General features: G+C 41.2%; 1 protein-coding gene across 5 annotated transcripts in view; it reads right to left on the bottom strand.

Annotated features, from left to right (window-relative positions):
* Positions 1 to 18,037, bottom strand: part of SHB (SH2 domain containing adaptor protein B) — a 64,457-nt gene extending 46,420 nt beyond the window's left edge. For 4 of the 5 annotated variants that reach the window (XR_010607919.1, XR_010607920.1, XM_065657657.1 and 1 more), the window contains exons 1-3: positions 17,109 to 18,037; positions 15,441 to 15,509; positions 96 to 213 (exon numbers count right to left, since the gene is read on the bottom strand). Coding sequence is in view for 3 of the 5 variants with exons in the window: in XM_065657657.1 (XP_065513729.1) it covers positions 96 to 213; positions 15,441 to 15,509; positions 17,109 to 17,687 (766 nt within the window). In the remaining 2 variants the exon portion in view is untranslated. The remainder of the gene's footprint in view (positions 1 to 95; positions 214 to 15,440; positions 15,510 to 17,108) is intronic. The other variant, XM_065657659.1, reaches the window with a different exon arrangement.
* Between the last annotated feature and the right edge of the window lie 9,172 nt (positions 18,038 to 27,209).

Below are 27,209 nucleotides of genomic sequence, written 5' to 3'. Positions count from 1 at the left end.
CCTTCAGAAAGATGGTTTTGCAGACTAAAGGACATTTCCGTTCCATGTCAACTGTCATGCAATTAAAACTCACATGAGCAACTGCCTTTTCTTACCAGTCATTATTCTCTGGGCTTCGTATGGTTCCATATAGCCAGTGTTTTCCCCTTTCCCCATTCCGTTCAACTCACTTTTGGCATCAAATGGATCCGAGTAGTCATCAGCTATCGATACCTGAAAGACAGGAATGTAACTGTTACTAGAATCTCCAGTCAGGTGTGCAAACCGGAAGGCAGTAACACCCTACCAGAAAAAACAAAATAACCAAAACAAAACAGAAAAACAACCAGAAAAACCCCAAACCAAACAAACAAACACACACCACACAAAAAAAACCAAACCAAAACCCCACAAACAAACCACAGTTTCACACAGCTGCATCCTATGACATCTTCAAAGTACAGTCTGAGTTCAGAGGACAAGTACACAATTGCCACAAATCAGTTGTTAAACAGTGCTGAAACAGAAGTGTGCTCCTGTTCACACCAGAAACTTCACAAAGGAGGCTCTGTGTCAAAATATTTCTGTTTAGCATAAAATATGGAATAATTGGGATGGACAAATTAGAAAGATCCAATCAGTCAGCACATTCAATCCAATGCAATTCTTATCAGAGAAGTTTGACAATATTCAGCAAAAAAGCACACTTTCACCTACCTCACGCCCTCTGTTTTTTAGGTTTATCAGCTACAACTTAAAATATTGCCAAGAATTTTTAAAATAAATACCCAAAAGCTACTCTTTTCACTGCATTAATAAGAAGCTTTGTAAATTTAGTTCTCAGTTGAAAAGGAAAAACACACAAAACAAGTTTCTTGCTTAAACTTAGTTCTTGAACCCATCTGTGCCAATCTTTCTCTCAAAGGAACATTATATTTACCAGCAAAATGTAATTATCTGTCGAAAGAACAAGTTTCTTTCCTGCATTAGGAGACTAGAAAAAACTGAAGGTTAGAAAAAACTCATCCCTTACACTACATTACCATACTCTCTTGACCCCTGCAAAATCATTGCATGCTGTGCAAGTCCCATTGGTTATACAGGCTTTTTAATCAGCTGATTAAAGTAACAGGAATCACTCCTCCTGTTACTGAGGCGATAGAGTTAATCTTGGTTTCTAGAAAGTGAAAAGAGGACTGTGGCAAAGAAAAAATCCTCATATAAGAATTGCTGCAGAGCAGAGATGCAGTGTAAGACAGGCAAAAGCATCTGAAGTAGAAAAAGCAACGGCAGGCCTCAGCATCAGAATCTCCACAGAATAATAAAATAATTTGGGTGGGAAAGGACCTCAGGAGATTACCCTACCTGACCCCTCACTCAAACCAGGGTTAGCCTAAAGGGTCCTGCCCTGAAGACCTACTCTCCAAGCTGGATTTTTCAACCAAGACTCTTTCTGCCCCACCATTTACCAGCACCAGTAAGATTGACAGCAGACTGCTATTCCAACAGCTTCAGTCTTTTAAACAAAGAACTAGGAATATATTGCCAGCTATGAGACTGAAGTTGCATCTGCTTCTGTCTCGTGCTACCAGCATAACCCATCAGACAGAGCAAAAAACAGGACACACAACCATTTCCAGATCAAACACCTACACAAATGCCATGAAGTAAACGAACACTGTATTAAGAAAGGCAGAGATCTCTTAAGATTAGGGAACAAAACATCAAACACACTTTAGAGTCACTGCTCAGGCTGTGCAACACTGCCATGCTGCAATTTTATACTGCTTATTTTGCTTCCCAAACAACGCAGTAAATAAATGAAAAAAACAAAAAACACCCCCCCACACAAAAAAACCCACCAAACACCAAAAAACCCCAAACACAACCAAACAAACAAAACCCCACCAAAATCAGTCAATAAAAAAAACTCCGTCACATTCCCCAGCATAAGCTCCCAATGCCTGGACTACAGATTACTCGCAAGCACATCCCAAAGAAGGGACATTTTAGATGATGTATTTGTTATGACTGAACACACAGATGTGAGTGTCAGAGCATGACTTAGATGTCCTACAGTCACAGGCTAACAGCTGGGATACCAAAGTAACTGGGATTGATGTTTTATTTATAAATTAATATTGTTTTCCTCCACTCAAAGTTTAAAGTGCCTGGAAGTTTCTGTTTGACCAGAAACCACCAAACTGATATGGATAATAGAGGGAGGAAAAATGGTTCTCTCTCTTAGTGTCTGAAATGACTGCCTCATTATTACGAAAAACGGTTAACCCGAAGTAAAAAAGTCCCCTCCCCCATGTCTGGCAACATACGCTCAAGCAGCAAATCAAGTGACAGCAGCTGCACACACTTAAGACAAAGACAACAATGTGTATCACACAGCACTAATTTGTCCTAGTCACAAGGGCAGGTTTATCTCCAAAAGTGCTGCAGTCGAAATGCCATCCATTTGGTCTACCGGTCCAATCCTATCAAGAGCTGCATAGGCTCTGCGCTGCTCTCCTATATAAAAGTTACAAAGTAATACTGGCCAATCCTTAGCAAAACTATACTAAAACATGAAACAGAAAGCAGTCTAACAGTTATTTGACATTTCTTCTTCTCCATTTGCCAAAAATACACTAGGAGGAAAATTATATGTATAAAATGCTGTCACATGAGAGAAAAGTCAAGGCTGATTTGCTTTAAGCATAATGGTAACATATTCAAGAGCTTACTGTACCGAAAGCAAACAGAAGGACTAAAGAAACTAACTTGTTATCCAGAGAGGTCTAACAAAGCAAAAGTTGCTTTCTAACAAGGAAATTTTTTAGAAAATAAATAAATAAGGAGGAAGGTCCAAACCCACATTATTTCATTATTGGTTTTATTACTATTATTATATTTTATTATCTGTAAATCTGTACCAGATCAGACTGAGGCTGAAAATATATCTACTACAGTAATCCCTGGAATGAAAACCTCTCCTAGCTTGGATAGTGGCTATAAACTCCTCCCCTTCAGATGAAAAACAGTGTCAGAAGCGCCATGAAATGACTTGTTCAGCTGGCTGCCAAATTCATCTTTGATGTTAGCAACTGAAAAACACATGACAGCAAAGAGAAGGGAATGGACGCAATCTATCACATACCAATGCATCCAGAAGTCTCAACTAGTCAGGCTACCTGGGCTCTCATGCTGTACTTACCGTATCTGCCTTAGACACCATCAGAGGAGTGGCAACATGCTGAGCTTTTGTAACTGCAGGCTAGAGAGGGCATTCACACACCTTTGGAGTGCGACAGGGTTAACTTGCCTCTCTGCCAAATGCAGCCACCTTTTATGTGGGTCCTACCTGTCAAAATGAATCACAACCACCAGGGAATCCTCAGAAGGCCTCAGGCAAATCAGATTCCAAATTCATGTCTCAATTGGCTGTATTTGTCAGGGCTATTGTTAAAGACCTGTGGCTTATCTCTTAACAGAGTGCAAGATTATCAGAGAGGACTGTGAGCTCCTACAGCTCCTGATTCCTGCTCTATGCAGGTCCATCCCATGTCACCCTATACACATATGATATTTTCTATCACGTGGATCTAGTAATAGTAACATGGGGCATGAGAACTTCAAGCAAAAGAAACTCCAAAATATAAATACAGGTGCACTGATCAAAAATAAGCAAAACTTGTATTTGAGCTTACACAATCGGAGATGATCAACAAGGATTTAGGGAACACTCACAGGAGTTCTCCCTAGCACATTTTCTGTTAAAGCTCAAAGGCAAAAGAGCATGGCTCAGTTACCAGACCAGTGGACAAATTCGAAACCACAGCTCTAGCTAAAAAGTCAGTTAGCAGATACAAGATCAAAAAACAACAATAACAACACCCCTCCCCCCCCCCCTTGAAGAATTAAATAGAAGGCCAGATTCTGGTTTACTCCTCTAATATATAAACTAAGATGCAAGCTTCATTGTTGATGCACAGTCTTTGTTCCTCTACAGTCTTAAAAAATATCATTTAAGACCTACATAAATTAATATACTAAATACAAGTTTAAATGAGTATTTGCATATGCAAAAGCATGATTTGGATATGCAGTTACAGGAGAAAACAAAGACCATACCTAAATGCATAATTTTGCAGACAACTCTAACTAAAACCCACATTTTAAAGGGAACAAAAAAGAATCACAGAAACACACAGAATCACAGAATGTTAGGGATTGGAAGGGACCTCGAAAGATGATCTAGTCCAATCCCCCTGCCAGAGCAGGAACACCTAGATGAGGTTACACAGGAAGCCGTCCAGGCGGATTTTGAATGTCTTCAGAGAAGGAGACTCCACAACCTCCCTGGGCAGCCTGTTCCAGTGTTCCGTCACCCTCACTGAGAAGTTTCTTCTCAAATTTAAATCGAACCTCTTGTGTTCCAGCTTGAGCCCATTATCCCTTGTCTTACTGTTGGTTGTCACCGAGAAGAGCCTGGCCAACGAGAAGCTTACCACACTGAAATAAACTGAGTCTTTAGGGATAACCTCTCTTTGAACTGAAAGGAGATGCAAAAGATCTATCCTTGAAACAGTAACTGTTTGTTATTTGATTGATTTAGTGGCTATTGTAATTAAGAACACACTGTTCTGGAAGAATTCAAGAGGAATTATAAGAAACAACATGAAGCAAAAAGCCCCAAATACCCCTTCTGCCAGTCATACCTTTGGGAGCCTTATTATAGGAGACTCTTTTTGAAGGGGATGACTAATATACACTTGAATTTTAAAAAAAGGCAGATCATTTACCCCTCTCTTGGCTTTTGTGATCAGCAATTAAATCCACCAATATCAAAGACAAGAACACGTGACTGTCAGCAGGAATACAGAAGACAAGAGCACTTCGAAACTGTGAATTTGTGTCAGAGAACACCACGGTTAACACATTTAACAGAATGAAATGAAAATTTCTTATCCTCTCTGAGAATTTATAGTCACAAAAGATCAGTCACTAGCTACAGTAGAAGTCACTTCATACTAAGTGTGGGGTTTCTTTTAGTTATGGGGTTTTTTTTGTTTTGTGGGCTACAACCATGTGAAGTAACATGTAACAACCATGTGAAATTGATAAATACAAATTTCTCTCCATGTCCCCAAGCAATCTCCAAGTCTCACATCCCAAACTTGCCCTAGACAGATGTTTCTTTAAAGATACTATTTTCATTTAATGCTTAGATAACTGCACATCAGAAAGGTCTCTGATGATGAAGCCTAGACAAAACTCAGCCTGCATACGGAAGAACTGTGATGTTTGCTCTGGATTTGTTTTCCAAATGACTAAAGACTTGCACTTAAACTTTCTTCCATGAAGCAACGAATTCGAGAACCTCTTAGGTAATCCTCCCCATACCCTCAGCACCACCTTTTTCAAAATAAAGTTCACAGCCTTGGAGAACCTGCAAATACAGTGATCTATATATGACTGAATTCCCAAAAGATCAGCAGGACCAGGAAGACTAAAAGAAGGATTTTTAATATCTTGCTAATGAGTCAGAAATTTAGGTCTGATTCTAGAAGTCCACTCTAGAGATGGAGCTGTGGATAGAGCCTTTCCTTCATCAGCTCTTCTCCTGGAAGAAATCACAGGCCTCATTCATAGCTTTGATTTCCAGAGGGGGACACATTCCTTGTCTAAAATGTAACTGAAGCACAAATTGAGAAAGGTAGCTCCTAAACTTCTAAGACATACGTGGACTGGTAGTGAGGTGCTCAAAAAGAAAAAAGAACACCCAGTATTTAATAACAGGGTTTCAAGAGCTACTCCTTCATATACAAGGCTTAGTTTTCAGAGAAGAGTAAGTGCTCTTTGCAGTTTCTAAAGGTGTCTAGAGTCTCAAACATCTCTCTTATTCCAAACAGTATCAGTGAGCAAAGCAGCTTGTAAAAAAATATAGAATAGGCATTTCTGCAGTGATCCAAGCAGATAAAATAGCAAACTGGCCAACACAAGATCAGATTGCAAACCAGAAGTTTATTAGTGAACTTGATGGTTAAAAACAGAATTTCACCTTTTTCCTTTCTACACCCTTTCTGCTCGTTAATCAGGCTGAAAGTCGCTTACATAAGTTCCAATACATGTTCTTACTGTGCCTAATTTCTCATTTAGAGTTAAAATGCCTTTTAAATCACAATAAAGTACATAATCTTATTCTGTCTACAGAAGGTTTCACTTCCACATGTACATTACATTAGAACAGTCATAATGCTAATGGTTTGCTTTCAAATTTGCCTTAACTTGGATGTGTTAAAGTGTAAAACAGACCTCTTTCCTTATCTGAGCAGTTTTGAAAGAAAGGCTGCAGGTAATATCTGTGCTATCACACAGTAATAAGAAAGCTGGATTTATGTGGCCCAACTGTCGAAACAAAATTGTGTAATGAATGCTGGCTTAGGTATGCTTAGTGTCTCAGTACTTCCAGACTTAATTAGCCCAACTCCTGCACACACCCATGTGAAAATTCAGAGGACAGTCTGCAGAAACAAGCACAATTCATTCCTTCTTGCTGATTTGCTAGTATATTTGCCAGTATATTCAGCCTTCAGTATTCAGTGTCCTCACAATATCATTCTCTCTCATGACTCACCCAGTAATGCCCAAATGTATACACATGCACTCAACCTGAACAAAGCCCTATTCATTCTTTCACGCTTTTGCAGAAGAAGGTATGCTTGTATGTTCTAGAAACTATTCTCAGACCGATTCCACATTCACTTACTGTATATATTAATCTACGGAATGGGGACAAGCACTGTAGCTCGACAGAGCTGTACCTTAGATCCTGCACTATATTAACATAAGTCTGTTGGCAACACTCAAGCTCCAGGGTAGTTTTTGAAAGAGAATTAAACCACTCTTCTGCTCAAAGCAGGGCTAATATGAAAGCTAGATAAGGTTGTTCAGGGTCTCACCTAGAGAAATTTTTAAAGTATCCAAAGACATAAAGGCCACAACCTCTTCCTCAGCAATACACATTTTTATACATATATATATATAAAATAACATGTAATAATGGTAACTATATATTTTATATATTTATAATATTTTGTATATGTGTGTATGTACATACATATAACATAGATTACAGAGCTTTAAAAATAATCTCAACATACGTAACAAGAAAACCTAAATTTATTTAAATAAACTGGTAGACTACAGGAACAGTTTGAAATTAGACAAAACATGCAAAGACCAGAGAGACAAAAAAGATATAGACCAAAGGATGTGATTAAGTAGGCATTTGGATTCCATTCAAAGATATTATGGTTCTCATCAAGATGGAAAATATGCAAGTACTTCACTGGTGGGACTGCTCTGGACTCAGCTCTATAACTTAGAAAAATCCTTTCACAGGCAATATGTGGTATCCGCTATGTAGTTTTCAATCGTATTTCAAGACACAACCTGTAAGGCAATAAATCTGCTGTTGGCATTTTGACTCTTTCCACCAGAATTCTTTTGCCATCCATGCAAACTCTAATACTGCATTCATTTTTAGGTAGATTTTTTTCTTTCACTATCCCATTTAGCCTTATCCAACATTTTGCCATATGCAGATTTTTACTACCTTTCGAGGTTAAACAGTATATCTTCTTGTCTCCTACATTTATTAGCTTTATCAGTCTGAAGACTAATTAGAATTGCTGTCTGAAAATAAGAACACCATGACAAAAGAAAGTGTTATCATAGGGACATAACTCACTATTACTATTATTTGTTCCTCTAATATTTTTGGTAAGCTAATGCTCGTTCATAGATGAAAATTTAACTTTTACAAGGAACGCTCCAGGGTCTTCATATGTGAGACAGCAATCTACAGATATTGCAAGAGCATAAATTGCATCTATAGCATGCGGCTTTCTTTTCTGTCTCCATGAAGTTGTCAGCTTGAAATAGGTTGAAGTCATCACTACTGAACGAGCAAAGACATGTAAAAGCAATAGATTACTTCCCTTCCTCCCACAGCTGGCCTTTTTGAGTACGGATCCCCACAGCAATCAACAGATAGATTAAGTGGTGAACTTACGCAGAAGGAGTAAGAGATAAACCAACTGCAAAACACACAAGACAAGCTTGTAACGGTCATGCCAATGCTAGGACCTGGAAGGCTACTGTATGCAGTGCTGTCCTTCCAGGGGCATTCCTGCAGCCTACCTGACCTCTCAAAGATAAGGCACCAACCTGCTGAGCAGCAGTAAAGCTACATGGATCCTCTTTCTGTACCAGAAAGCTGAGGGGAGTAAGAACAAGGTGCACCCTTCTGCCAGCTCAGAGAGGCCCAGCTGTGTAGCTCCAGCCTACCATCCTCTAAAGAGAAATGCAGCCAGTATCCAGCTGTTCTGCCCAGACGTCTGTACACAGCTGGCCACTTCTGAAGTCAAGGTGTTTCAGTTTCACCCCCAGCTGCCATTGCAAACTGTTTGTGCTCCCTCCCACCTTACCTTCAGCAACAAGAGCATGTTGACTCCTCCAGCACACTAAATGCTTTAAGTCATAGGAGTCCTTCTGTGCAGGTTTTTCAGCTGCAAGAGAACCACTCTACAATACTCTACTACAGTATAGTATAGACCAGTACAATAACCTGAATATACTAAGCCAGCAATAGCTGCTTCACCACACAGCTCAGGACTCACCGAGTTGCCTTATCCTGGGTGGAAATTCACCCCAGAACTCCCCACTTTCCAGTCTGGTGTTCAGCTTTACTCAAGTCTGTTTCATGGAGTGGACAGACATTATAGCCCAGCACTCAGTCCACACTGGATCACAGAAAAACAACCCTAAGAAAAACCTCACTCCCTGATGAGCCAGGATCCCTACATCACAGCTCAGAACTCTCAATCAAAATTCTCCCTGGACATTTCCTCCCTGTATGCCACAATTCAGCACCTCTTCCCTCACACCAGATCAGCAGTTAAAACAACTTCGGTATTAAACAAACACATATACCACCAAGCAACCTCAAAGGTATGGTGATGGCAAGCCCAACTCAACAGCACCCATGTTCCCTTCAATGCTTGCCATTGCCCTTGAAAGCTTGCTGGAAACTTGTCAGCAAAACCTATGCAGTTCAGTGAACCCAGACTAAAGAAGGTATTCATTTCAATACACGTAGCACCACAATCATGTACAAGCCAAATCAACCATTCATGATTTGCAGAGTGCAGTGTTACATGTAACAGCTGGGAGCTCCACCCTGCAGCCAAAGACCTCTCTGAGTCCCTCACTGCAACTTTACTTGCCTGAGCTTCATAACAACAGTGTAGGGCAACGGGTCGGGGGTGGAAGGCAGACATTCATTCTTCCCAAAACAGAATGCAACAGACATTCTAGGCAGCTCTCAACTCTTCTATTATAATCTTGTAGCACCTGTCAGTTTTTAGTTCCTGCTAGGTTGCAGTTTTCCGATCCTTATCTATGAGTCATTTGTCTGACCCTCGCAGTAGAAAAATCACTCCCAAGATTTACCAAATCACACAGCTCACCCTCTTCATTGCTGCTGCAACCTCAGTGACTCTGCCTTTACCAGAAACAGATGTCTGTCAGCCACAGCAGAGCTTTTCAAATGAATTTCAGATTTTAAACTGCCTGCACTGGCTTTTCATTCTTCAATTTCTCCTGCAGATCTCTGGCAGGGCAATCATGCCAATCACTGTGCCTAACCAGTTCATTTCTTTAATGTGGACAGGTCAGGGTATCAGAGACAAGTGAGGAGCACTGAAGATGGAGGCAAATTAATATATCTCTGATTTGAAAGAGAGATATATTAGTCACAGATCACAAAAGCCACAGCAAGCTGGACCAATGCTTTCCCATTAGCTGGCAGAATATTCTCCCAGTTTAACACTAACAAAGCTCTTACTCCTTTCTACACTCATCACATGCAGAGTTACCCACAAGACATGAAATCTAATAAGCATGAAATTTAGCATGACATTTTACAAGTCCAAACACGTCAGCACAAGTATAAATTGGGAGAGGAGTGGTTGGAAAGTAGCCCTGCAGAAAGAGATTTGGGGGTACTGGTTGACAGCAGTTCAATATGAGTCAGTAGTGTCCCTGGCAGCCAAGAGGGCAAATTGCATCCTGGTGTGCATCAAACACAGCATAACCAGCTGGTCAAAAAGTTATTATCTTGCTGTATTCAGCATTGGTGCAGCCTCACCTTGAGTACTGTGCGCAGTTCTGGGCCCCACAATCTAAGAAGGCTATTAAGGTACTCGAATGCATCCAGAGAAGGGCAACAAAGCTGGTGAAAGGGCTGGTAGGCATGTCCCACGAAGAGCAGCTAAGGGCTTTGGAGAAAAGGAGGCTGAGGGGCAACCTCATTGCTCTCTATAGCTTTGTCAGGAGCAGAAACGGAGAGAGAGGTGCTGATACCTTTTCCCTGGTATCCAGCGATAGAATGCAAGGGAATGGTTCAAAGCTGCACCAGGGGAGGTGTAGACTGGACATTGGGAAGCAGTTTTTCACTGAGAGGGTGGTCAAACACTGCAACAGGCTTCATGGAGAGGTGGTCAATACTCCATGCCTGCCAATGTTTAGAGGCATTTGGACAATGCCCTTAATACCATGCTTTAACTTTTGGTCAGCTGAAGTGGTCAGGCAGTTGGACTAGATGATCCTTGTAGATCCCTTCTAACTGAAAATATTCTACTCTATGACAAGCCAAAAATCTGTTTGCTGGAACAATATTGGTTGAAAATAGGGAAGAAATGTTGCGTTTGAAAAGCAGCACTTTCCTTAAAGAGAGACTACCCTAAAACTTCACTTGGAAAGATTCCCTCACAGTCCCACTTTACTGAGCTATAATCTAACAATCTTTATAAGGTCCCTACACAGAAACTACCAACAGAATATGTACCACAGCTGTATGCTGTTTGTATCTTGTTTAGACTTTACATATTGATCTTTAAAACTACATTTGGGACAGTTGTGACTTTTCTTCAAAGATTTTGGAGTTTATGTTTTTTTAAACCCTGCAAGATTAAAATAGATCTTTAAACATCTCAGAAGAGCAGAGATCTGAGTTCCAGGAAGGCAACCTGTTCACACACATCCCTCCTGTAGTACCCTTCAGCAGCCTTTACTCCACAGTCATAAAAAAATACCACATTACAAATCGTACGTGGCTGAAGTCCTCCAGAGGTCACTATCACTCTCACAGATAATACCTGTGAAATGCTTTGAAATCCTTTGGGAATATAGCCACTGATAATCCAATATCTAGTATTTTTGCCAGGCAACATTGAGACAACATAAGAATTCAAGCATTACTGTTTGACATCAATGTATGGAATTCAGCTACAAAAATAAAGCAGCTCTGCAGGGTTTTTTTAATCCAGACAAAACAGACTGTAACTGTTTTTCAGAGTCAAATATTAACAAGCAATTAACTTTAAGCTGGCCTTCCATCCCTCCAATGGAAAACATCCCAAGTACTTCCAGTTCACTGTAGCCATTATTTGTTTTGTTAGTTTTTCAGCTAGAACTGAAAAATATGGTCAGTAAGTCCAAATGACTGGCCTGACAGATGAAGGGAGAGCAGTGGCTATTGTCTACCTGGACTTTAGTAAGGCCTTTGACACTGTCTCCCACAAGATCCTTGTGTAGAAGCTGTTGATTTATAGGCTGGATAAGCAGTGAGGTGGATTGAAATCTGGCTGAACAACAAGGTCCAGAGGGCAATGATCATTGACACAGTCTAGTTAGATGCTAGTGACTAGCAGTGTACCACAGGGATCAATACGGGATCTAGCTCTGTTTGACATCTTCATTCATGATCTGGATGGTATGGGAAGAGTATACCCTCAGCCATTTTGCAGACAACACCAAACTGAGAGGAGTAGCTGAGATACTAGTGAGTTGTACTGCCATCCAGAGGGACCTCTATAGCCTGGAAAAATAGGCTGACATGAACCTTGAGAAGTTCAACAAGAAATGCAAAGTTCTGCACCTAAGGAGGAGCAACGCTATGCACCAGCACATGGTGAGGGCCACTCAGCTGGAAAGCGGCTTGGCAGAAAAGGACCTGGGTGTTCTGGTAGACACCAAGTTGAACGTGAGTCAGCAACGTGCCCTTGCTGCAAAGAAGGTGAATGGCATCTTGGGCTGCATTAGGCAATGCATCATCAGCAGGTCTAGGGAAGTGATCCTGCCCCTCTCTTTAGCGCTGGCGAGGTCATTCCAGGAGTGCTGGGTCCTGTTCTGGCATCACCAGTACAAAATAGATATGGACATACAGGAGAAAGTCCAGCAAAGAGACACAGAGATGATGAAGGGAATGGAGCACCTCCCATATGAGGAAAAACTGAGTGAGCTGGGGCTGTTCAGCCTAGACAAGAGAAAGCTCAAGGGGGATCTTATCAATGTATGTAAGTACCTGAAGGGAGGGCGCAAAGACAGAGCCAGGTTCTTTTCAGTGGTAGACAGTGACAGAACAAGAGACAGCGGGCACAGACCGAAACATGGGAGCTTTCATCTGAACATCAGGAAACACTTTTTCCACTGTGAGGGTGACTGAACAGCAGCACAGGTTGCCCAGAGAGTCTCCACTCTTGCAGATATTCAATAGCTATCTGGACATGGTCCTGGCAAACTGGATTTATGTGGCCCTGCCTGAACAGTGGGGGGCTGCATAAGATGATCTCCAGAGGTCCCTTCCGACTTCAACAATTCTGCAATTTTTTTATTCTGTCTTTGCAGTAAAGACTAAGCCCCTAGTGCCAATTTCAGTCATTACCAAATGTGTTTTGGTAACTAATTCAAAATGTGACTTTGAATACACATGGAGAAACAAAATTTTAAGCACCAAGCTCAGACTAACACTCCTCCAAGAACACATACCAGCCACTTCTCATGCCATAGGATGCTCAGAATAAATGTTGAAGAGACAGAAAAACACACATGCTAATTCTTATTGTCCAGGAACAGGGACACATTATCAAGATTGAAGTGTCCATGATTACAGATGCCAACAAACAGATTACAGCTGGACAATGCAAGAAAAGAAAAACACAGGCACTTTTTAAAAGAAAAATGTATCCCTTCTGATTTTTTTGGCTATAACTTTTAACCACATATCTAATATCCTGTATCCCTCACCCTCTGAGTCCAAAAGGAATGAGTACTTTGTACCATGCAATGAGACCAGAAATAACGGCTATAAGATTCTGTTAAATACACCTGACTTCTTCTCACTTGCAAGAACAAATAAAACTTAGACCTTCCACATACAACACCTTCTTAAAGTCTACTAAAAGGTTTTCATTATGTAAAGATATTAATAATGTTCCATGGAGCCTAAACACTTTCATGCAAGACCTTAAAAGTTCAAACAGCATTTCCATAGTCTACTGCAGTATCAGAAAGGTACTTGTTTCTTATATAATGGAAGGAAAGCTTTCAAGGCAAACAGCTTTAGCACACATGCTTAGCTAGCAGCCAGATCTCTGCACCACACACTTCTGAGGTGGATGCCATGGAAACAAAGGGTTTTATCTTACACAAGTGCAGAATTCACACACAGACATCGTTTCCAGACCTTTGTAAACCAAGTCAGTAACTATGCTGCTCTGAACAGTTTCCTGCCTGATTGCTGCTGCCACACATTTACATGCCTTTGTACTGGATCAGCTCTGCCTATGAAGAACTGAGCTATTTTCTATGGCAACTGATACATCCTGTGGAAAAGGATCTTGCAACTTGCAGTGTCTTCTGCATTCAATATCCAAAACTGCTGCACAGTTCTGCCTCCATTGCACAGAAGGAGTGCAAAATGCTGGTCATTATGAAATAATTATCTTTTAAAGGACAAGTACATTACAATGACAGCTTTTAAATCCTGCAAACTTCCTGCAATGGAGTGTGATACAGTTGCTCATTGAATAGTGTTCCATGCTCTTCAGCTGCAAAGCCAGGCAGAGAAATGTTCAGATTCAACAAAGTGTAATAGGTGAGAAAATACAGTGTCCTTTCACACACTTTCCCCACAAAGATTACTACTTTCACAGATTTATACACGTCACACAATGCCAAATAGAGGAGAGTCTCTTGCGAAGACTTAAACTCATTCTTTCAGATCCCCAGTTCACCAGGTGGTTTGCCTACTGAGTTGGTGTTAAGCCAAGTCTCGTATTTATTTTCACACAAACGCAGTTTGTTGTTCCATGTTGTTCCAGCATATAGCCACATGTTGTTCCATCTTGCCTACATGCATTTTTTTGCCACAGGAAAGCTAAGAAGTTACCATGTCCCGGGCCAGCACAAAAGAGGGAAGCCAGTAATCTGTCATACTGGAGGAACTGAGCTGCTTCTGCCATGAATTCTAACATAGCCTGCCCTCCCTTGTTTGAAGACAAGCATCACTGCTAAAGCCCAAAAACCTGCCTGACTGTATTACCTAAACAAAAAAACAACCCACCCACTAATTTGAATTCAAAGACATCTGGCAATGACAACTCTCCCTTGGGCATCTGTTGTAGAGGTTAGTCACCTCAGTATTAAAGATGCATGGTTATTTGTTCTCCTCTGCCTCAACTTTAGTTGGTACTGCTACCTCTCCACACCAAAGCTTTCTGAATCCCAGACACATTACATCTCTGTTGTTACTTTTACAACTTACGTCTGGAATCTTTTATGCATACTTTGCCGTCTGTCCTTTATAAGTAACCATAGCAAATAAGCACCTTCCTGAATCTCCTTCCCATTCTAGTAACTCTTTCAAGTTTAACACACAACTGAGCTCTTCGGCTAACTCTTTACTGGTGACCAGTCACAAAATTGCTCATTGAATTTGTTGAAAACTGTATTTCTCGCTTTCAGTTGACACATAACGGAAAACGGCACTCTATTCTTGTATATGAAAAAAAAAAAACCAGAGTTGCTGGAACAGAAGACAAGCATTTAGTGAACACTATTGGACCATTAAACACCTCTGTGATGACAGACCTATATGGCAACTAGATCCCTTTTAATTCCTAAGGCACTTACTAGCTTAAGCTATGCTACTCACAGATTTCTCTCCCTTCGATGTTTTTAACATTTCTATGAACTCTTCCAAATGTCAGACCTCTGGTTTTTGGTTTTTTAAATATACCATCTTTACTGTCCTCTCTACTATATCCTTCTTACAGAAGTTTATTTCCACTTGCTTTATTTGCCACTAAACTAGACACACTCTGTTAACTAAATTCCTCATTTTTTCTCCTATGTGAATAACAGGTGTTGGAGAGAAGCAGTTTTCTGCCTGCCCAGTATGACAATTGCTTACCAGATTCACCTGTCAGGCTTTACATTTCAGGGCTGTGAAATAAGAGTGATTTCACTTCCATTACTGGAGGAAATAACACAATTGAACAAAAGGCAAACTATGTAACTCCCCCAAATGAAATTCAGTTGTGGGTGGGGGCAGGCACACTTACCTTTTGAGGTGTAGGGACAATTTCATTTCTTAGACATGTTAAGATTTCCTGCTTGTCACAAATAGTTCTCTGTCTCAAAAACAGAAAGAATGTGACTATGAGTGTTATTTTTTTATTCTAATGGAGGCTGCACATTGAAAACAAGTTTTAGAATGTGCAACAAGTGCTTGGGACAGCACACAGATTTATGATCACACAAGGTAGCAGGTTACCTAGCAACAGATGTATTTTCTGCTTCAAAAACTGCTTCAGTAGGGACTAAGATTGGAAGATAATAAAAAAATCATACTCCACTTAGGAAAAAAAAATAAATAGTAGTTGCACTCAGAAGCATTTTGCCTCAAGCAGTTATTTTCTCTGTAGTATGAAGTTGCTTAAGGATTGCCTAACAGCAGATACACAGTAGCAAATACATGCACTTGAAAGAAGACTGAATATACTGAGATTGTAACATAGAGAGACTCTAACTTTTACCTATCACTTTGACAAAAGACATCGCTTCCAGTCAGAAACTACACCTAAATGACAAACAATGTAATAAATTCTAGACTTTCAATCTTGCACCATCACAAGCTAATTTATTTGGAATTTCATCTGGACATGATATAATTTTCCAAGTTGTCATGGAAATGTGTCACTACTCAATGCAACCATGTTATGTATTTAAACATGTACACACAGATCATTTAAATTGATAACATTCTGCACATACTTAGAATTCCTGTGATGTGACTATTACACTGAAGCTGTTTACAAAATGGAGAAATATTAATTTCCCATAATTGAAAAAATAAACCATACTCACAGGGGCAACGGGGGGGAACATGTGCTGTGCTTACAAAATAATTAATGCTACCTCCCTCTGTAAAGTTGCTCAGATATAACCTCAGTTCCTGAGCACAGCACTTTCCAGTACTGTGTCCACAGTATTTTGTTAATATTTGTAGAGAACGGCCAGTAAAAGAGAGGAAAACACAACAGAACCAGTAGTTACGGAGTTTGCTTCAGGTACCTGCCAGTTGGAAACAAAGTTATCATGGAAGCTATGATGCTATTGTAACATAGGACTTTGAACTTCCACACTGAACTAAAAGGCAAAGAAGCTATTACTGAACACATGACAAATTGTCTCCTTAAAAACAGGCATTTTGACTCCAGATGGCATCTCTTTGAGGTTTGGGTTTTTGTGGGGTTTTTTGTTTTGTTTTTTTTCTTAATATATGACCGTTCCACACCACATGCAATAGGGCTGAGGCCACAACTTGGGGTCACAAGCATGGAGCTTCTCAAGTGACTCAAGTCTCCTCAAGCAACCCCTCACTCACATTCTGTTCTGTAGGAGCATGCCAGCCCAAGAGCCTTGGTACCAGTCATGAGGCTGGCAGTATACAGTTCTTCAGAGCTAGGCACACCTGCGAACCTGCCCCAGTGAGTTTGAAAGCCCACATAGGGTATCACTCCTTCATGTGCCAGCCTTGCACATGCCCTGCCTGCCCTGAAATATTAAAAAGGGCCAGGACACTCAGTGAAGCATGGTGGAGAGCAGTGGGCACTCCAGATGTGTTCAGACAGGAGCTAGCCTCCTCACCAAAAAACCTTCCGGGGACTAATATAGCCCGAGCCCTAGTACCTAGTCTACGGGGGCGGGAACAGAAGCACGCCACTTACTTTATCTTTCATGGCAGGAGGGGCAGAGGTCGCCAGCTGCTTGGAACCCTTGTCGAGATTCTTGTCTGCGCCATCGCTGCCACCGCCGCTCTCGACCTTGACAAGCCTGTGCTTGGAGGAGATGTACTTCACGTCGGGCGGTGTCGCCGGGCGGCGCTCGCTGTGGCTGCGAAAGAGGAGCGGGGAGCCGGGTGCGCAGGTGGCGGCGGGCGCGGCGCAGCACGACGAAGAGGATAAAGTCTTGCGGGCCGCCTCGCTCAGGTCCTCGGGCTCATAGTCCGGGTGGCACATGGCGCGCAACTTGCGTAGGGACGAGCCGGGCCCGCTGTATGGGTCTTCGAAGTCGCGGTCTCTCTGTGCGCGGTAGGCGCGGAGCAGGTCACTGGTGTCGTCGCGCAGGCGGCGGTGCGGAAAGCTGGGCGAGGTGTGGTGGTGAAGATGGAGGCGCGGCGGCGCGGCAGGGCGGGGCGTGCTGCCGGCACCGTTGCGTTTCTCACGGTAGTCGGGCCGCGGAGGCTGCGGGGGACTCTTGGTCTTGTTATTGCCCAGGCTGAAGTACTTGTTCAGCCATTTGGCCATCGTCTCTCCCGGCCGCGGCCTCTCAGCACCGCGCGTTGCCCCTGGCGCCCGGCGCGCCAGCCCCCCTCACCGCCGCCGCCCGCATGGAGAAGCAGGGCGGCGAGGCGGCTAACCGCCTCCCTCCGCGGGCAAGCCGCTCCTCGGCTGCCAGCGCCTGGAAAGGCCGCGCTTAGGCCTCCGATTTCCCGGCGGCACCGAAACGTTCGCGGCCCGAGCCAGGCACTCGCCGTGGCTCCGCGCCCGCCCCCGCGGCTCTCGCGAGTGCAGCCGCAGCTCCCCCGCGCTCGCAGCGCGCACCAGGAAGGTGAGCGACGCACCCACACGCAGGCCCCGCCGTCACGGCCCGCCCACCGCCGCGGCTGGGGGCGGGGAGAGCCGGGCGGGCCCAGGCCAGGCGCTGGTGGGCATTTCTGTGCGGGGCGCGCCGCCCTGAGCAGGAACACGGTGGCCGAGTGTCTCTCCGCTGGGGGCAGCTCCAGAGCTCTCCGCTGTCCCCTAGTAAGCCCTGGGAGGGACAGGAGACGCAGCAGCAGAAGCAAGCATCCCGGGGAGCGGGGAAGTGTCCATACGGCGTCTTCCTGAGCTCCACGGCCGAAAGGACCCGCCGAGGCTGCTGCTCCGAAAGAGCGAGGGAGCGGCGCTGCGGACGTGAGGAGGTGGGGGTGCTTTTCTTTTGCTCTCTGTCCTCTAGCCTGCCGCCTGGAGGGGCCGAGACACCTGCAGCTGGACTGATGTGGTCTCAGCTCTTCGCAGAACTGACCAACCAGAGCCTGGAAACAGCATTATCTGAGATTACCGGTCAGGTACGGGGCTGTGAGACAAGTCAGCAGGCATCTATTCATTGCATCAACAAGTTAATTCTATGTAGACCCCAGGGGCTGCTCTGTTGTAGGTGGTACAGCACAGAAGGGCTTAATGAACATAAAGAATGAGAAGAAAAAAATTGACAGCCTTTTGTCTTTTAGTTCTGTCCATCATACCATGTTGAAATGACTCCTTTTTCTCATCTGCTCAGTCTCCAGGTGTTGATGGCATGGTTTTTTATCCCTCCTCTCTACTTGGGTTCAGACAAGATGAACATATTAAAGTGAAAAATAATAAAACTGTCCAATACAGGTCTCCCTTCCAAGGGTACTGGCAGCCACAGCCTCAGCATACCGGTAGATTCTTGAGTGTTCTGTGATCTGTGTGCTGAGCATGTGCCTTTTCAATAATTCCCTTCTTCCTGTAAGACATCTAGGACAAATCATGTTCTTGGATTCACCACTCAACTGCTTTTTTTGAGGTTTTTTTTTTGTAAACCAGGTAGTTGGCATTTATATACAGTACTCATGATAAGTTTGCATATATATAATGGGCTACCATTACAGACCACATGTGGGCCAGAGGATTTTATACCAAATGTAGTTCTTACACTATTAAATTCTTATTAAAATAAAAGTGATTTTTTTTAATTGAGAAAACTGCACAAAACAAGTTTATTTTCATCATTATTAAAGTGGTGTACCAAATTCATTGGGTTCTGTGTTGTATGATAGGATGACTTCCTCTGTTCCTCAATAAAAAGACTATCTCAAGAAAAAAAGTAGTAAAAAGGTGTGAGCAGAACTTATCACAAACTAGAGCCATAATGGGCTGGAGCACTGCTTTACAGAAAAACAAACTGACCTCACTTCTGTGATCTCATGAATTTTCACAAGCCACTGGTGCTTTCAGAAGAGGCAAGCCTTTTCTCATGTGTAGTGCCTTAGAGGCCAGGGTAAGGAAAGCTCACAACTCACTAGTATGGTTACGTATTTTAAACACACTGTTCACCTTGCCTACTATTAATATATTTGATAGAAACTGCTCTTCTGGTGGAAGTGCTTACTAAAGCTGACCCAGACCAGGTATTGATTAACATTTCCTTTATTTAGATGAAAATTGTCTGTAAACCTCTGGAGAACCATGGATCATTGCTGGAAACCAATGGGATTGTGTTGGATACCATCACTAGGAGCATCAGATGGCTGGAGAAGAATCTGAACAGCCTCAGAAACCAGCTGCTGAACCCAGGCTGAAAAGAAAATGGTGTGATGTTTGATAGATATGATTTAAATGAGAAAAGATGCAATTAAGTGTTTCTTTTCTCTGCTCATGGTGAAGATTTGGGTATAGTGTTCATTCAGAAAGCAAATTTCAGGACAAATAGTCAAACCTAGTAAAGCTAGCAAGAGCAAATGTACACGTGAACACTTGAAGGAAACTTGAGAAATTCTCCCTGCTTCAAGACTGGCAAGTATGTTGAGAAAGAGGATCTGCACAAAGAGGGCAGTGAACGGGATAAAGTCTCGTCACAATACAATGTTGTAAATATCGACCTGGGTATATACTTTGTTTATAGCTTAGCTGAAGGCAATTAAGTACATATTTTTCTTATTTCCTTTTGTTCTGTTTTTAAGATGAATTATTTTTGTCTTTTATGGTTTTGGTAACAGAAGAAAATGAACGTGATATTGCTAAAAGTTTTTGGGTGCAGGCTGGATTGTCTCAAGTGGAAGGATGAAGAACACAGAAAATAGATTAAAAAGAGGTGCTTCCATGGAGAAGTGACTTGCTACAGAGAAGTAGTCCAATTTAAAAAATATGACCATGGGTCAAAGGCTCTGAATTCTACTTATGGCTCTGTCATTGACATGCTATATGGCTTTAGGTCAAATAATTTCTTCATTTCTCTCTCTGCAGGCCGTCCAATCTCCTTCTGCTGAGAAGATTTCACAATGTATTTGAACTTCCAGTTGACAGCATTCTCTGCACCAGCAGTCTAAAACAGACTTTCCTTTCAGTGGTAACCTGAAAAAAACCACTAGAATTAATAATGTCAGAAACCAAGGAGAAGAGTATACTGGTTTAAACTCTTTTGCTACATGGCAGGTTCATAATTCAGCTTCTCCCCTAGCTGAAGGTAGTGTGTTTCATTAGTTTTTGTTCATTTAGAATTTCCAAATAACTAAAGCACTAGTAGGTGAGATAAACAGTGTAAAATATCACACACTTTTCTCCACACTCTTGTGTCCCCCAGATCAGTGAGCAATATGTAAAAGCACAAAAAGATAACTAACTCATTGAAGAAGACAGAGCAGAGCATGCTAGAGGTTTTATGTTGTTCAATTATTACTAATTAGGACTTGGTTACTCAGATTACAGTTCTTGTTTTACCTGACTCAGAGGTGACAAATGCAACTAGATCACACAACCTAAGGATTGCAGAATCACACCATCTGTCTCACTAGTGACCTAATAACACATCTATTAGGGAGACCTTAAAATAGTGTCAGTCGTAGTACATGCTGTGTATAAGTCGTAAAGACTGTAAGTATTGGTGTGTTAACTAGGCCTAAAATCAAGTTGACCTTAACTATTGCTCTGTAACATCTTGGCAGAACGGATGATTGTTGAGATGTAGGATCAACTCTATTCTCTGTGGATTTTACAGACACATACCAGCCAGAGGACATAGCCCATGCAAGTTCCACAGTTCCCTGTCTCTAGTCATCCTGCTCTCCAGTTTCCGTCTATAGTGATAAGACCAGAAAGAACGACAGAGTAGACAGCCTAATGTGGACAGCACAAGAAATCATTAGTTCTTTTTAGTCAGGACAGGTGAGGATCGCCTTCTTCAAGGCTGAATTAAATATCAAATGTAGGCATATCCTAAGACACCTGCATTTTAGATGACTACTCTAACTGTCAAATAATTGGTTAAATTAACCTCTATTTAGATTCAACTAGGAATTCAACGTCTGATGTGAAAAATCTTTTCCAACTAACATTTTATTGCCACAGTACATTTTGGGGGGGAGAGGGGAATGCAGTTTGGTAAATAATATTTTTCCAAAAATGTATAGTTTACTGTAAAAACTCTCAACTAGTTCCAGTAAGTGCATGAGTTTTCCTGTAAGTTTTTACTGTTTATCACTACCATTTCCAAGCATAAATGTACAAGACATATGTCAAAGTTCCTCCAGTTTCCTAATGGCTGAAGACTATATTTGTTCTGTAGCTTAAATATGTTGTCCAAAACTACCATCACAGAGCTATATCATTCATATCAACAGTGTGGCCCATCAACACAATATATAGTGCACAAACGTCTTGAAAATTGGGGGCTATCTAAATTTCAAAAATTGGTCTATTGAAAACATTGCATAAAGGAGTTAAAATAGAAGTGGCTAAATCTAAGCCCTTGAGACTGATGTTTTGTTATTTGATTCTGAAATCAATTATAGTTTATTTCTTTCTATTTGAGTCCTCTGACAACATCTTGTTTCACTATATGACCCAGTCTTGAAGGAACTACTGGCGTGAAAGGTGTCAAGATAAAAAAGGGAGCACGAGTTATCTTATAGGAGCAGGAGATCTTCAGAGGAATCCTCTCCAGAAAGCTGAACCACAAAATTACTTGTTTTTTGTGTAAGGGCTTGTACTGGCTTTGCACTGCTTCTGATAGGTGGCTGATAATTTCATTTCATAGTTCTTTTGCAGTTTTCCGTTCACACATTGAGAAAATAATACTAATAAATTGCCTAATGGGGTACTACATAAATCAGCTGTGAGCATGGATGACTTCTTAAATTCCACAATGGTATTATGGCTATAAAAATAGGATACTTAGGCATCCTTTCTATAATGTATTCATTATGCACAGTAGTTGAAGTTCTCAAAATTCATGACTGTTGCTGTTGATGTCATTTAATGTTGACTTCAATTTCTTATTCCTGCCAACACTGATGGCTTTTTAAATGCTCAGTGTGGTTTTATTCTGAGCAGATTTCCTACTTTATAAAGCTTCTGTCTTAGTGAATCATTTTACTACTATTTTTCCCAGTATTCAAGAATAGTTCAATACTCTAAGGTTTTAATTAGTGGTAGATGAGAGGAACTGACTGCTTTCTGAACTGAGCTAAGCACAGATTCACTGGATAAGAGAGAGCCAAATCCATATACGTAGAAAACTGAAGAACTGAACCCTAAGGGGAAGATTGCCATAGACGTCTCAGCACTGGAAACAGAGGAGAATCTTCTTTCTCTTCTTTTCCTCTCAGCCTGAGCTGAGGTTGCTTAGCGGCATGTTCATGAGCTCTCTTTTATTGCTGTTATCCAGATCCTTTGCAGATTCTGATGAAACTCTGTAACACGGAATTAAATTATCCATTTTTTTTTGAATTAGTTTTCTGCCAGATTAGGCAGTTGAAGAGTTGAATCAGCCTGCAGAGGAATACAAGCATCAGAGTTGGTTCAAGGTAAGTAGTAAGACCATGAGGCAAATGTAGGCAGAGATGAAGAACTGAGCAGAGAGAAGGACATTGCCATGTCCTTTGGCATGTGACAGGCTGTCAGACCTGCCTAAATCATCGTGCTTAACTGTATTCCAGTTTCAACTAAGGAAAAAACAGCTTTTCAATTATGCCCTGTAGCATTCTGACCACAAAAGCTGGTGAGTTACTTCTGTTCTACCTGGGGGATATATTAAAAATACATTACAATTTCTAGCTAGTACATGCTTTAAAAAAGAAAAAAATAAAAGAAAAAGAAAAAGGGAGTCTTTACAGTCTAGAAGTAAGATACAAGCATACTAGAAATATTCCGAGGAACAGAGAAAAAGACATTGATTTCACTTCAGGACTTGGAAGTTTTTACAGAAGTTTGTTTATTTTTGTGATATAAACAAAACCTGCAAAGCAGTGAGAGCATTTACAGGCAAAGTGTCTATACTACAAAAAAATTCTAATGTTCTAACACAGTCATGACTCTTCCTCCTTAGAATACATCTGAGCTTGGTTTTTTATCTATAATGTAGCCCTGTAATCCATTTCAAGGCTCATGTGCTACTGTAGTTTATTTCTATGTAGCTATTGAGAATGGGAGTGCAACTGGCATCCTGTAAAATCCTTGTTCTAGGCCACAGAGAATTAAAAAATTGCTGGATTCTAAGAAAATACACAGTTAAACAATTGAAGTAAATGATTTTGTGAGCAATGGAGCTAAATGAAATGTGGTTGTCTTTGCATATCTTAACTCAGTACAAATCCTTAATAGAGACTTTTCTTGTATTAGCATCCTTAAATGTTCCCTCTCTTATATATCTCTACATGCACAATTGTAAGTGTTCCTATACAAGGTTATATGTTTACGATTATGAGTGTTCCTATGCAAAGTGTAGAGTTCATGTTGGAAATTTTTTTTCTTTTTGAGGCACTTATGATACCTATCCTTTTAGATCTATTTTCATCTAACTGGTAGAAATTTTACTGCCCTTTATATGTTTTCCCTAAGATAAATGCAAGTAGTCTTAGAGTTTCTGAAAGTGACACAGAGGCAAGGAAGCAGTGTAAACTTAATTACTACACCTATTCAAAAAGAAATGGAGACCTAGGAAGTATTGCTGAAAGGTAGGTTGTGTGACAATGTAAAATAAATAGTAATGACTCCTCTGTGGAAGCAGCTGCTTCTCCTACATACAGATACACCTGTAGAAATAGATAGATACCTAGACAGATAAGGATATTTTCATTATAAACAGAGTTCTATGGATTTCTTGAGATAATACAACTGTAGTTTCTCCTGGCAGGAAATGAGGGTGTCAGATTTATGCAGAATACTGTGTGCAGCAGTTAAGCAATTTTAGCTTTAAATATAAAACCTTAAATTAAGGAGGAAACACATTAATCAGTACTATTACCTATTTCAGCCAAGGAATAAAGAGACTTCTCCATGCCTTACCACTGCTCAAGCTTTAGGCACAAGTGTTTGTTGGGCATTTTTTTCATCTCCTTTTAAGGTCATCAGCCAAATGATTCACCAGCCCCACACCTGATTCCCAGCTACCTCTGATGTGTTTTAGCAAAACTGATGAAGTAACTCCTTTGTCTTCAGATGCCTGGAGCTTCTCGGCTACAAAGCTTATTACAGTGTAACAACTTCTTATGTGAAGATCTGGCTGAAACCTATTGGAGACTTTCAACTCTGCCAAAGGCACCCAGGTGTCTACCTGAAATGTTCATGTGGCCAAATCTGTTTCTCTCACCAGAAAAATAAACCAGAACAAAGAAGGTCTGAGTCATGTTTCCTGCTGTTTGAAAGCTGAAGTATCTCAAGCATTCTTTGGGGAAAGCAGGTCTTCAAAGAGGAGAAAGAGGCAGGGTTGCTGGCAATCATATTCTACCCCATGGAAAAGACTCAGTTAAGATATTGCTGAATGGAGGCTGTCAAACAAAGGTGAAATACAAGTCATTGCAGATGCTTTAAGGATATGCTTAGGGATTTGAGTAACTAAATAAATGTTTTATTCTGCACCCTGGAAAAAACAACTAGAAGAACACAAAAAACCCCAACCAAACAACAAAACAAAACCAACAACAAAAAACCCAAACCAAACACCAAAAAACCCCACACCAAACAACAACAACAAAACCCACAAAAAAAACCCCATTGTGGTAATAATTATTTAAGGCCTGAAAAAAAAAATCCAACAATGTAACATTCTTCACTTGTATCAATCACTCATACCACTAAACTATAAGTAAAAGCTGACTTTCAGAGTTAAAAGGATCTGTAGCTTTCAGACACAGGGGTTTTTCATCATATTATAGAAATTCTAGCTTTTTTAATAACTCCAGCAAAGCTGGAGCTTCAATTCTGTTCTAAATGGTGTTATACAAAATTACACTGAAACCCTTACTCTTCTAATACTGGTCAGATGCAAACAGGTGCTACTGTGAAATGACCTCTATACCTAACTTCATCTGGATGAATAGTTCCCATTGTATTCTCTTAAAACTTGATTTTAATAGGAAAATCCAGATATGGACATTTCTGTATATGCAATGAAGCATGATCTTATTTTAGGTCTTTTGATTTGCAGAGATGTATCATGCTAATTAAGGATTTTGGATTGGCAAAAATGAAGAATGGTGAAAGCAAGTGATGGGGAGCTCAGAAAAAAGTTACTTAGGCCTCTCTACTGTCTCTGCATGACATTGTATAAGATTCCAGCACTGCAGAATCAGCTACATGTTTGTTAATGATGTCTTGATTCTTAAAAATTAAGGCTTATTGTTTAGACTTTAAGGATTTGTATTGTATTGTACATACTTGCTATGTATCCAGAAGTAAAGTGTTACTTCCCTTAAGAAGATAACAGGAAGACAAAAGAGAAACTTGAGGTTTTAGTGGCAAATAAACCTTTCAAGAGGAACTGAAAAAAGTGGTAAGAGAGGACCATCCTGCCCCAGAAAGAATTAACAAGCAGGATGATTGCCAAGAAGTATGAAGTCAGCAAAAATTGGCAAGGGGGACGGTAGAGATGATAGGGGGAGATTGCAACCTCTGCCTCAAAAAACATGCCCTACTCAGAAAAGCTCACTACTCACTGAGCATGTGTAGAAGAATAAATGTTGACTGCACCTTTAAACTGAAGTGTGCGAAGTTTAGATCAATGAACACCTAGTAGGCATAAATATGTACAACGTATTAGGCGTGGCTAAAGGCTGAAGTGTATGAATATGTTATGCAGCTTAACTCTGATGTGCTAGCTTTGTGGTTTTATCACCTAGCACCCGACATTGCACAATGTCATAATAAAACTATACCTTGAGTCTGTGTGGATATTCAGATGTCTGCACACTGGCTAAAGAATGCTGCTTCTGGGACATTAATGTTTCTTTAATGTATTTAAATATAGGCCAGCCACAGTCAGTGCGTAGAAAAGAAAGCTCTCGGGACATCTTATACTGTTAGAAGAAATGCTTTGCTGATTTAATAATTTAATAATATAAGTTTTTCTTTTGAGGATGGGCTGTTAGCATATCTTAAGGAATGTCTAAGAAAAAATTGGTAATTAAATGATTATTAAAACTCATATAGCTCTGTGCCCAACATTTGGGCTAGTATAAAATTCCAAGGACTTGGTGAAACGTAACTATGACCTAGTTTGTGCTACAGGGTTGTCAATGTAACTAAGTGTGTGAAACACTTAAACTAAGGCATGAAAAAGTACACTTCCAGGTTTATGAAACAGTAAAAACAGATACAGGACTGGGAATAGGTCCTGAGTCCTGTGGACCTCTGGCCCTGATCCCCCTCCAGTTAAAATTAATTTATTCTCTTTTTTTTTTTGCAAAATAAATATAGTGGCCTTTAGATTTTGAGTTCTTGAACTCCCATTTTTTTCTTTTCCAACAATTAACAGTTAAAAATTTCCAATGTTAAAGAAAAAAATATTGGTATTCAGTCAGTCATGTGATAGCAGCAGTATCGTGGCCTGGGAGGAGGGGGCAGGTAAGGCAGCAACAAGGCTACAAATTAAATCTAAGGTTAAACAGTGAGGAACGGAGCATGGCGGTGAGACGCAGGCCAAGCTGGCCCGGCCCGGCGGCATTGCCACGCTCGTCAGGCGCCCGCGGGGCCTTCGTGCAGCGCGCCGGGGAGCCCCACAGCTACACGGGGGCCTGCGGGGCAGCGACCGCATCCCGCCGCGGCCGG

The sequence above is a fragment of the Caloenas nicobarica genome, chromosome Z (genome assembly GCF_036013445.1).
Source record: "Caloenas nicobarica isolate bCalNic1 chromosome Z, bCalNic1.hap1, whole genome shotgun sequence".
Classification (NCBI taxonomy): domain Eukaryota; kingdom Metazoa; phylum Chordata; class Aves; order Columbiformes; family Columbidae; genus Caloenas; species Caloenas nicobarica.
The sequence above is the reverse complement of the archived record's forward strand: the minus strand, read 5'-3'. Positions and strand labels throughout refer to the sequence as shown.